Source organism: Tubulanus polymorphus, chromosome 9 (assembly GCF_964204645.1).
Source record: "Tubulanus polymorphus chromosome 9, tnTubPoly1.2, whole genome shotgun sequence".
Taxonomy (NCBI): domain Eukaryota; kingdom Metazoa; phylum Nemertea; class Palaeonemertea; order Tubulaniformes; family Tubulanidae; genus Tubulanus; species Tubulanus polymorphus.
This window is the reverse complement of record NC_134033.1, coordinates 330,131-340,822: the sequence shown is the minus strand read 5'-3', so window position 1 is coordinate 340,822 and position 10,692 is coordinate 330,131. Positions and strand designations below refer to the sequence as shown.

Here is a 10,692-nt window from a genome sequence, read left to right as displayed (position 1 = left end):
CAGCAAACTACACCTCAACAACAACCAGCGGTTACTCAGTGTTAATCACCTCAACAACCAGCGGTTACCGTACAGCAAACTACACCTCAACAACAACCAGCGGTTACTCAGTGTTAATCACCTCAACAACCAGCGGTTACTCGGTGTTCATCTCCTCAACAACCAGCGGTTACCGTACAGCAAACTACACCTCAACAACAACCAGCGGTTACTCAGTGTTAATCACCTCAACAACCAGCGGTTACCGTACAGCAAACTACACCTCAACAACCAGCGGTTACTCAGTGTTAATCACCTCGACAACCAGCGGTTACCGTACAGCAAACTACACCTCAACAACCAGCGGTTACTCGGTGTTAATCTCCTCAACAACCAGCGGTTACCGTACAGCAAACTACACCTCAACAACAACCAGCGGTTACTCAGTGTTAATCACCTCAACAACCAGCGGTTACCGTACAGCAAACTACACCTCAACAACAACCAGCGGTTACACAGTGTTAATCACCTCAACAACAACCAGCGGTTACTCAGTGTTCATCTCCTCAACAACCAGCGGTTACCGTACAGCAAACTACACCTCAACAACAACCAGCGGTTACTCAGTGTTAATCACCTCAACAACCAGCGGTTACCGTACAGCAAACTACACCTCAACAACAACCAGCGGTTACTCAGTGTTAATCACCTCAACAACCAGCGGTTACTCAGTGTTCATCTCCTCAACAACCAGCGGTTACCGTACAGCAAACTACACCTCAACAACAACCAGCGGTTACTCAGTGTTAATCACCTCAACAACCAGCGGTTACTCGGTGTTCATCTCCTCGGTGTATAAGTGACGTGACCAGGCTGGAAGTAAACCAAACCTAAACCTCACCAGACTGAAGAGGTGTTTTACACCAGACCTCAACAAACTCAGTGGTTAGTAGAAACTGAGAACTCTCTCTCTCAAGAGACCGTGATCTGTGAATTGTAAGTGTGTTGTTTTGATAAAACTATTTGTGGAAATAGAATATATTGTCGCAATCAGTGAAAATTGCTACTAAAACAAATATGCATTTATCTCATTAATAACTGAAACTGCTCTCATGTAAATATTAATATTATTTAGTGAATGAGTTTTCTCGGAATTTACGCGAGATTTTGTCGCGTGTAATTTTATGAATCATGTAAATAAATTACTCCAAACTCAAAACGATGTTTCATTTTAGTCGGATTCAGATTTTTCTCATTGTTAGCGGGGGTTTCAACCTGGAGGGCTGCCTCTGACTTCTCTCTCAACTCTCCCTAAACACTCCTCGGTCCTCAGTGATGAAATCAGTAGGAGACAAACGCATTGATATCTTATAAACATTTTTAATATTTCAAACTAAGCAAAATACGTAACTACAGATTTTACATTTTATGTACAATTTAAAAAATGGCAGGAATTTTTCAGTCAACAGTTGCTAGTACAATATATTATTAAACTCCTCGAATTCAGTAGATATTTATTTCTGTGGTTCATTTCAACTGAAATTCCTTTTATTCACATGTAGGAATGTTTTTGTGTATGGAGAAGTCTCTGTGAGCGGCCTGTAACGGGGGCAGGCTCAATGAACAGGCAGCCTGTAACACGGGCAGGCTCAATGAACAGGCAGCCTGTAACACGGGCAGGCTCAATAAGCAGACAGCCCAGCCTGTCACGGGCAGGCTCAATGAGCAGGCAGCCTGTCTGTACCAGCCTAGTAGCGACAATGTTCTCAATAGTAATAAACTCCAAAAGCTGCAGCAACGCAAAACAGTGAATCCTGAAATACAAACAGATGTTTGAGTTAAAATAAAGACTGGAAGAATGGCTCATGGGGGGAGGGGGAGTGAGACTGAGTGGATCACTGAGTGGCTCTAGTAGGGGGGGGAAGTGAAACTGAGTGGCGGTGGGGGGGGGGGGGGAGTGAGACTGAGTGGCTCATAGGGGGTGGGGGCAGTGAATCTCCGGGAGGGGAGTGAGACTGGGTGGCTCATAGGGGGAGTGAATCTCCGGGAGGGGAGTGAGACTGGGTTGGGGGGGGGGTGGATACTTACATTAGTGAATATATCTTGAGCGTAATTATCGGTATCAGAATCCCACATACATCGACAGCCCATCCTTAAATACAATCACAATAACATTTGAGATTTTAACTCGTACGAACGAATAGGAGATAATGATATATCATTGATTGTAAAGTAGGAGCTACATGAGTGTGTTTAATACTCACTTGACTCCTTCACCTCGTAGTTCACCAATCACTACTTGTACTATAAACTTATATCTATCATATCCCATATCTGTATTAAAATAAACAACCGTACGTTAATGTAGTACACAGCCACCAGGGGGCGGCTGAGGTGGTATCCATCATATCCCATATCTGTATTAAAATAAACATACATTAATTTAGTAGACAGACACTAGGGGGCAGCAGGGAGTATCTATCATATCCCATATCTGTATTAAAATAAACAACCGTATGTTAATGTAGTACACAGCCACCAGGGGGCGGCTGAGGTGGTATCCATCATATCCCATATCTGTATTAAAATAAACATACATTAATTTAGTAGACAGACACTAGGGGGCAGCAGGGAGTATCTATCATATCCCATATCTGTATTAAAATAAACAACCGTACGTTAATGTAGTACACAGCCACCAGGGGGCGGCTGAGGTGGTATTCATCATATCCCATATCTGTATTAAAATAAACATACATTAATTTAGTAGACAGACACTAGGGGGCAGCAGGGAGTATCTATCATATCCCATATCTGTATTAAAATAAACAACCGTACGTTAATGTAGTACACAGCCACCAGGGGGCGGCTGAGGTGGTATCCATCATATCCCATATCTGTATTAAAATAAACATACATTAATTTAGTAGACAGACACTAGGGGGCAGCAGGGAGTATCTATCATATCCCATATCTGTATTAAAATAAACAACCGTACGTTAATGAAGTACACAGCCACCAGGGGGCGGCTGAGGTGGTATCCATCATATCCCATATCTGTATTAAAATAAACATACATTTATTTAGTAGACAGACACTAGGGGGCAGCAGGGAGTATCTATCATATCCCATATCTGTAATAAAATAAACAACCGTACGTTAATGTAGTACACAGCCACCAGGGGGCGGCTGAGGTGGTATCCATCATATCCCATATCTGTATTAAAATAAACAACCGTACGTTAATTTAGTAGACAGACACCAGGGGGCGAGCGGGTCTTACCTTTTAAACGACTCTTTATTTCATCAGATATTATTTTCGACCAATCAGTGGCCTCCTCTCCGTTATACTCTTTTCCTGATAAATGCTCCGATAAAACCATGTGTAACATTTCTTTAACCATCAGCGGACGAAACCTAGAAATAATAAACCATAGGCCGATCAGGAGAGAGAGGTCACTAGTAGGAACACTGCGGGCTCCACACCAAAATGAAGGTCATTCTGGTGATAAAGCGGTTAAACGTTGAAGGCCACCGCGGGCCCAGTGTTAGAAATTCAATATCGTATACAAAATGGTGCAACTTCCACATTAATCTAAGTCTAAAAAAATTGATACCTTGTTTCTCCGCTCTGCTGAGCTGTAAAGTTGACCCGACCGGCCGCCTATCTAACCCCTTTTTTTAAAATCGTGATCAATTTTACCATAACAGACCCGGCCGCTGTAGAAATGAACTGATTACAAATTTTATCATATTTTACAAAAATGACCCGGCCGCTGTGGAGAAACAAGGTATCATTTTTGTTTAGCCTAAATTCCAAATAATAGATTTAATTCCTAGCTGATTGAAGAGAGAGGTAGGAGGCACCTACACTAGTCTAGTACCGAGCCGTCATTCCCTAAACAACCTACACAAACCTACCATGTTTTATCCATAATTATGTAGCCTACAACAATATGATTTACTTGAGAGCTACTTCTCAAACTAAACCACTCTCAGCACGCACAGTCAACCCCTTTGACAGCTAACCCCGGCCCAGGCACTTCCCTTTCAAAAACTCTTATCTATATAATTACCACAGCAAGCAGCAAATAATAAAAAATGTCAATGATAAGACGTATATTTTTGTCAAGCAATTATTTTCGCGAGTTTTGATTTTTGAGTTATAGTTTTTTTTTATTTGAAAACCTCTAAATATTCACCTAATAACTTTGAATAGGCTTAAATAAATAGAATATTTTAGAAGTATTTTTCTGATCCAACTCTACCCAGGAATATCGGGATGAATCCATCATGTCCATGAAAAGTAACAATCAGAATCAGTGACCTATTTGAACTGAAATGACCCAGTCAGTTTGCTGCGCTGTGACACTAATTATAATTAATAATGTTAACAATAGATAGGCCTAAATCACTTTTTATCAGCAGTCTCGACTCTCGCTTGGCAAAGAAAGAGGATGTTTGTTTTTTGCATTGGATTGGAAATTTGACTGGTGTAGCCGCCAGCCCGGGGCACGAAGCCCATGGGGCTTTTAATATCTTCCTTACTTGTGTAAAAAGTTAGGTCTGATGACGTATGTATTGGTGACATCCTCGGCGGTAGCGACTTCAGCAGTCATTGTGTCTCAGTCTCTTCCTCGGTTACAGCGAGCCGTGTCTCTAATGTCAACAATCCGATATGGCGTCCGTCTCCTAACAACATGGACTGGTTCCCGGTCTCTACATTTAGTAGACTGGTCGCCTTTCCAATTCTGCGCTTAGACTGGTTGCCCGTCCAATTCTGCGCCGTCAGAAGGTAGAGACTAGGAACCAGTCTTACTCATTCACAATCAAAACCAATTACACGAACCGACCATTTACAATTTAATATATTTAATGAAAACACGCATCAAAGATTCTTATTATATTTGCTCCCATCAATCTGTGATATATTCAACTGGTGAAATTGTTCGTTAACAACGAATCTAAAATATCCGTCGTTTCATCAAATCGTTTTTATATTCGACTGCTGTTTTGTACGCCGAATCACATGATCCAAACGTTCAAAATGGCGGACGCGACGTCGCCGAAAACGACTGCGTAAGTTTAACTATCTAATACTGTTTATATCTCGTCTGTTAAACTGAGGCCGATAAATATTCTATAACTCATCATCGATCGTATGAAATAATGAGGCCTGGAATAAGAGTTTAAGGTGATCAGCCTGAATTGAGTGAGTGAGAGGGAGAGAGGGTTTCCCGGTTTCGGACGGATGCCGGGATGGACGGAGGAGCACTGCTGGCGCGTTGGGACTCGTCGCTCAGCCTTGGGCTTTGGTTGGGCACACAGAAGGGGCCTGACACAAAAAATTTTTGATCCTATTATTCTAGGTACTGCATATGAAAAGTCTTTTTATATATAGTACCTAGGATAATGGAGTCAAAAACTTTTCGTCAAGTCCCTGTGGCCTCTAGTCAGTAACCTGTCTGTGGTTTAGTTTCACGATCGGATATTTTCACAAACCACAGTCAGGAATGGGAAGGTCATTTTTGTATGAAATCTTCGTCAGCCAATTTGACTGACGAGTAATTTGCCTGGCGTTTCATTGTCTCTTAAGATATCTGTCTCATTTTTGTTGTAATCGACGCACAACAGATTCGTAGTTTGTCTGATACCTATAACACCTCACCTGACGATCTTAATCCATGTGCAAATCGGCCGTAAAGTGAGAGTAAATTTCCGTCCAGTCAACAGCTGCCATTTTGAAAATTACTGGAGGTGCTAGCACCTGTGGACTGAGGCCAGGACAACAGCACAAACTAACAAAGCGAAACGACGAAATTAAAAAAAATTAAGAAATCAACACTTATTCACATTTTTCTTTTACCAGAAATGTATTATTTCATTATTTGTTATGGAAAACACGAAGATTTGAAATAAAAGTTGGAAAACAATCAAAAATAAAAATCGTCGTTTCGTCTTGGAAGTTTTATATAAATCCTTGTAGGTCCCCTTGTCTTATCATGCCACATGTGCAATACAGAGAAATGGCGGCCAATGGCGAAATTTGTGGAGAAATTAATTAATTTCTCAAAATAATGTTGATTAATCACTCGAAACATACATAAAATTGGATTATTTCGAAAAGTACCTGTGTTAGTTTGTGAATTAAGCCATTAATTGTGGACTGAAGTGAATAGAAAGTATATTTTTGAAGTGTTACTTTTTTCAACCGTGTTTTGGTCCTTGTCATCCCTAACGTTGGTATAAGCACATCAGATTATAAAAAGCTTACCACCAACGATTAGGTAACTAACTATGTGGCCTCATACTAGCAGGCTTAGTTGAAAAGAAAGAAGTTAATAGTTTGGGGGTGATGTCGAAATTGTAGCTTAGATCAACCAGGGCCAGTTTCTCTGATACTTCTGTTTTATATGTATATAGTATCAGGAATATTTGATGATCTACTAACTTCAGATATGAGCGAGGCCCTGTATGGCAGGAAATGGGCCCGGCTGGGCAGGGTTGAAGATGAATTTCAGTGATCGTGGTGTTTTTGTCTCTGCACCCGTTAGGAATGGATCCCTTTAACTTCCTCTACACAGCACTGACACACCCAGCTCTGAGCTCAGTGCAGGGTCGGTATTATTGTATTTGAACAGCTGTGAGTCTCCTGACATCCCAGCCCTATACAATAGACCACAGTACTGTAGGAATGTATGGGGGGTGGAGGGAGGAGGGGGTAACAGCTGCTGTTAGAATTAATAAAGAGATTATTACCATTTAGATCGCAATAAATTCATCATCATTGGCGATGAGGGAAGAGAGGGAGGGGACAAACTATATTCAGTCTCAGCAGGAGGGAGGAGAGGGAGGGGACAAACTATATTCAGTCTCAGCAGGAGGGAGGAGAGGGACGGGACAAACTATATTCAGTCTCAGCAGGAGGGAGGAGAGGGACGGGACAAACTATATTCAGTCTCTGCAGCAGGAGGGAGGAGAGGGACGGGACAAACTATATTCAGTCTCTGCAGCAGGAGGGAGGAGAGGGACGGGACAAACTATATTCAGTCTCTGCAGCAGGAGGGAGGAGAGGGACGGGACAAACTATATTCAGTCTCAGCAGGAGGGAGGAGAGGGACGGGACAAACTATATTCAGTCTCAGCAGGAGGGAGGAGAGGGACGGGACAAACTATATTCAGTCTCTGCAGCAGGAGGGAGGAGAGGGACGGGACAAACTATATTCACTCCCAGCAGCAGGAGGGAGGAGAGGGAGGGGACAAACTATATATAGCTCCTGCTCGACTCATCAGGACCCTCACTCAGCTCCTGCTCGACTCATCAGGACCCTCACTCAGCTCCTGCTCAACTCATCAGGACCCTCACGCTTCTGTTCGACTATATTGATCTCATTCCCAGGTTTAATACAACATCTGTTTGATTTTTTACAATCGAGTTTCTGTTGATTCAATCTGTCTGTGATCATCGGGTGAGGATCGGTCTGTTCATTTCTGGATCCCTGCGGTCCTCGGGGCCTGGATCTCTGTGGTCCTCAGGGCCTGGATCCCCGTGGTCCTCGGGGCCTGGATCCCCGTGGTCCTCGGGGCCTGGATCCCCGTGGTCCTCGGGGCCTGGATCCCTGTGGTCCTCAGGGCCTGGATCCACAGTAGACCTGACCTGATTCCACAGTGGACCAGACCAGATTCCACAGTGGAATGTTGGATTCTGTTTATAAGTTGTTTGTTTGTATTATTTCAGATCATTGTCGTCACTGAGTCGCCGAGGAACGATGGATAAATTAGACGGATACGGTTTCGAACGTCCCGACGATTTCGACTTTGAATCCTACGAAGATTTCATGTCGAATTATTTATCAGTTTTAGCTCGACGTTCGGTAAAATGGAGTAAAATGATGCGAGATAAAGACGATATTTCGGTGTCTAGTAAAACTAAACGATATATTCGTAAAGGTATTCCTTCTGAATACAGACCACTGGTAAGTGATGTCACCTTTTCAGGACCCAGTTCCACAGTTGTGAGTTGAATTTGACTCTAGATTTAAAACACTGAAAATGAACTGATTTTATCTCAAGAGTTTAACTCTTAACTCACAACTGTGGAACTGGGTCCTTTTGAGCAACAATAGCGTATAAACTTCACAGGATCCAGATCCACAGTTGTGAGTTAAGATTTGATTCCAGAGTGAAAACATTGAAAATGAACTAACTTTAACTCAGAGTTAACTCTAACTCACAGCTGTAGAACCGGATCCTGAGTTCACAGTTAACTCTTACTCACATCTGTGGAACTGGATCCTGAGTTCACAGTTAACTCTTACTCACAACTGTAGAACCGGATCCTGAGTTCACAGTTAACTCTTACTCACAACTGTAGAACCGGATCCTGAGTTCACAGTTAACTCTTACTCACAACTGTGGAACCGGATCCTGAGTTCACAGTTAACTCTTACTCACAACTGTGGAACTGGATCCTGAGTTCAGAGTTAACTCCAACTCACAGCTGTAGAACTGGATCCTGAGTTCACAGTTAACTCTTACTCACAACTGTGGAACCGGATCCTGAGTTCAGAGTTAACTCTTACTCACAACTGTGGAACTGGATCCTGAGTTCAGAGTTAACTCTTACTCACCACTGTGGAACTGGATCCTGAGTTCACAGTTAACTCTTACTCACAACTGTGGAACCGGATCCTGAGTTCACAGTTAACTCTTACTCACAACTGTGGAACCGGATCCTGAGTTCAGAGTTAACTCTTACTCACAACTGTGGAACCGGATCCTGAGTTCAGAGTTAACTCTTACTCACAACTGTGGAACTGGATCCTGAGTTCAGAGTTAACTCTTACTCACAACTGTGGAACTGGATCCTGAGTTCACAGTTAACTCTAACTCACAGCTGTAGAACTGGATCCTGAGTTCACAGTTAACTCTTACTCACAACTGTGGAACCGGATCCTGAGTTCACAGTTAACTCTTACTCACAACTGTGGAACCGGATCCTGAGTTCAGAGTTAACTCTTACTCACAACTGTGGAACCGGATCCTGAGTTCAGAGTTAACTCTTACTCACAACTGTGGAACCGGATCCTGAGTTCAGAGTTAACTCTTACTCACAACTGTGGAACTGGATCCTGAGTTCAGAGTTAACTCTTACTCACAACTGTGGAACTGGATCCTGAGTTCACAGTTAACTCTTACTCACAACTGTGGAACTGGATCCTGAGTTCACAGTTAACTCTTACTCACAACTGTGGAACTGGATCCTGAGTTCAGAGTTAACTCTTACTCACAACTGTGGAACTGGAACCTGAGTTCAGAGTTAACTCTAACTCACAACTGTGGAACCGGATCCTGAGTTCAGAGTTAACTCTTACTCACAACTGTGGAACTGGATCCTGAGTTCAGAGTTAACTCTTACTCACAACTGTGGAACCGGAACCTGATGTACAGTGAACCTTGCAGTCAAAAAATATCTTTTGACATCTTTTAACGTATTTTTCTACCTTTAAATCTGACCTCAGACCAATTTTGCCGGTCCCGCAACTAAAACATGGTTTATTGTATATCTAAGCTGTGGATGTGTATATTTCAGGTGTGGATGTGCGTAAGTGGAGCTCAAGATCGTCTTGAAGCTAATCCACACATGTATCAGAAACTCCTCGACGGACCAAAAGATGACCAAATAATGGAAGCTATAACTATGGGTGAGTGTATTCTCGCTCAGTAATTGGGAGCCTAGAGTGCTGCATATTGGGAGCCTAACCTACTGACCGACCCCTGGAGGGCTGGAGCCTAACCTACTGACCGACCCCTGGAGGGCCGGAGCCTAACCTACTGACTGACCCCTGGAGGGCCGGAGCCAAACCTACTGACCGACCCTTGGAGGGCTGGAGCCAAACCTACTGACCGACCCTTGGAGGGCTCGTTCACCTACCTGGACCCCTTGAGTGCTGCATATTGGGAGCCTAACCTACTGACCGACCCCTGGAGGGCTCGTTCACCTACCTGGACCCCTAGAGTGCTGCATATTGGGAGCCTAACCTACTGACCGACCCCTGGAGGGCCGGAGCCAAACCTACTGACCGACCCTTGGAGGGCTCGTTCAGTAAATTAGAGGGCTGATTCACATACCTGGACCACCGGAGGAGGGATGGTTCACCTACCTGGACCCCCGGAGGAGGGATGGTTCACCTACCTGGACCCCCGGAGGAGGGATGGTTCACCTACCTGGACCCCCGGAGGAGGGATGGTTCACCTACCTGGACCCCCGGAGGAGGGATGGTTCACCTACCTGGACCCCTGGAGAAGGGATGGTTCACCTACCTGGACCCCCGGAGGAGGGATGGTTCACCTACCTGGACCCCCGGAGGAGGGATGGTTCACCTACCTGGACCCCCGGAGGAGGGATGGTTCTCCTACCTGGACCCCCGGAGGAGGGATGGTTCACCTACCTGGACCCCCGGAGTAGGGATGGTTCACCTACCTGGACCCCTGGAGAAGGGATGGTTCACCTACCTCTGTTTTCCTCCTCAGTTTTTGAAATCTATTTCACAGATCTCCATCGAACTTTTCCTGAAAATATATTCTTCCGAGATTTGACCGATCCTCAGTGTCAGAGGCAACAATTACAGAATGTTTTAGTCGCTGTATCGCATCATAATAAACGTAGTGGATACTGTCAGGTAAGATCCACCGGTCGATCCACAGTGGAAC

The 10,692-nt window shown here is 44.0% G+C and overlaps 2 protein-coding genes across 3 annotated transcripts in view; one reads left to right on the top strand and one right to left on the bottom strand.

The window, feature by feature from the left end:
- Positions 1 to 1,397: 1,397 nt before the first annotated feature.
- On the bottom strand, positions 1,398 to 4,687 carry LOC141911036 (dynein light chain Tctex-type protein 2B-like). 2 transcript variants are annotated; one of them, XM_074801984.1, is made up of 5 exons: positions 4,528 to 4,687; positions 3,263 to 3,396; positions 2,244 to 2,313; positions 2,068 to 2,131; positions 1,398 to 1,793 (listed from the first exon to the last, which is right to left on the bottom strand). In XM_074801984.1, the coding sequence occupies exons 1-5, from the start codon at positions 4,596 to 4,598 to the stop codon at positions 1,746 to 1,748; spliced, it is 387 nt and encodes a 128-aa protein (XP_074658085.1). In that variant the 5' UTR covers positions 4,599 to 4,687; the 3' UTR covers positions 1,398 to 1,745. The 2 variants fall into 2 exon arrangements, with proteins under 2 accessions (XP_074658085.1, XP_074658086.1); XM_074801985.1 differs by lacking the exon at positions 4,528 to 4,687 and adding an exon at positions 3,901 to 4,020.
- Positions 4,688 to 5,012: 325 nt separating this feature from the next.
- Positions 5,013 to 10,692, top strand: part of LOC141911166 (growth hormone-regulated TBC protein 1-A-like) — a 6,908-nt gene continuing 1,228 nt past the window's right edge. Inside the window, 4 exon segments of the mRNA XM_074802141.1 lie at positions 5,013 to 5,058; positions 7,718 to 7,955; positions 9,572 to 9,683; positions 10,534 to 10,661. Of these exon segments, the coding sequence (XP_074658242.1) occupies positions 5,027 to 5,058; positions 7,718 to 7,955; positions 9,572 to 9,683; positions 10,534 to 10,661 (510 nt within the window). The 5' untranslated portion in view covers positions 5,013 to 5,026.

Coding starts and splice junctions, on each gene's coding strand:
- LOC141911036 (XM_074801984.1), bottom strand. CDS start 4,598: ATGACTGCTGAAGTCGCTACCGCCGAGGATGTCACCAATACATACGTC. Junction 2,314..3,262: donor AATAAAGAGTCGTTTAAAAG/GTAAGACCCGCT, acceptor ATTTTAATACAG/ATATGGGATATGATAGATAT. Junction 2,132..2,243: donor CTACGAGGTGAAGGAGTCAA/GTGAGTATTAAA, acceptor ATTGTATTTAAG/GATGGGCTGTCGATGTATGT.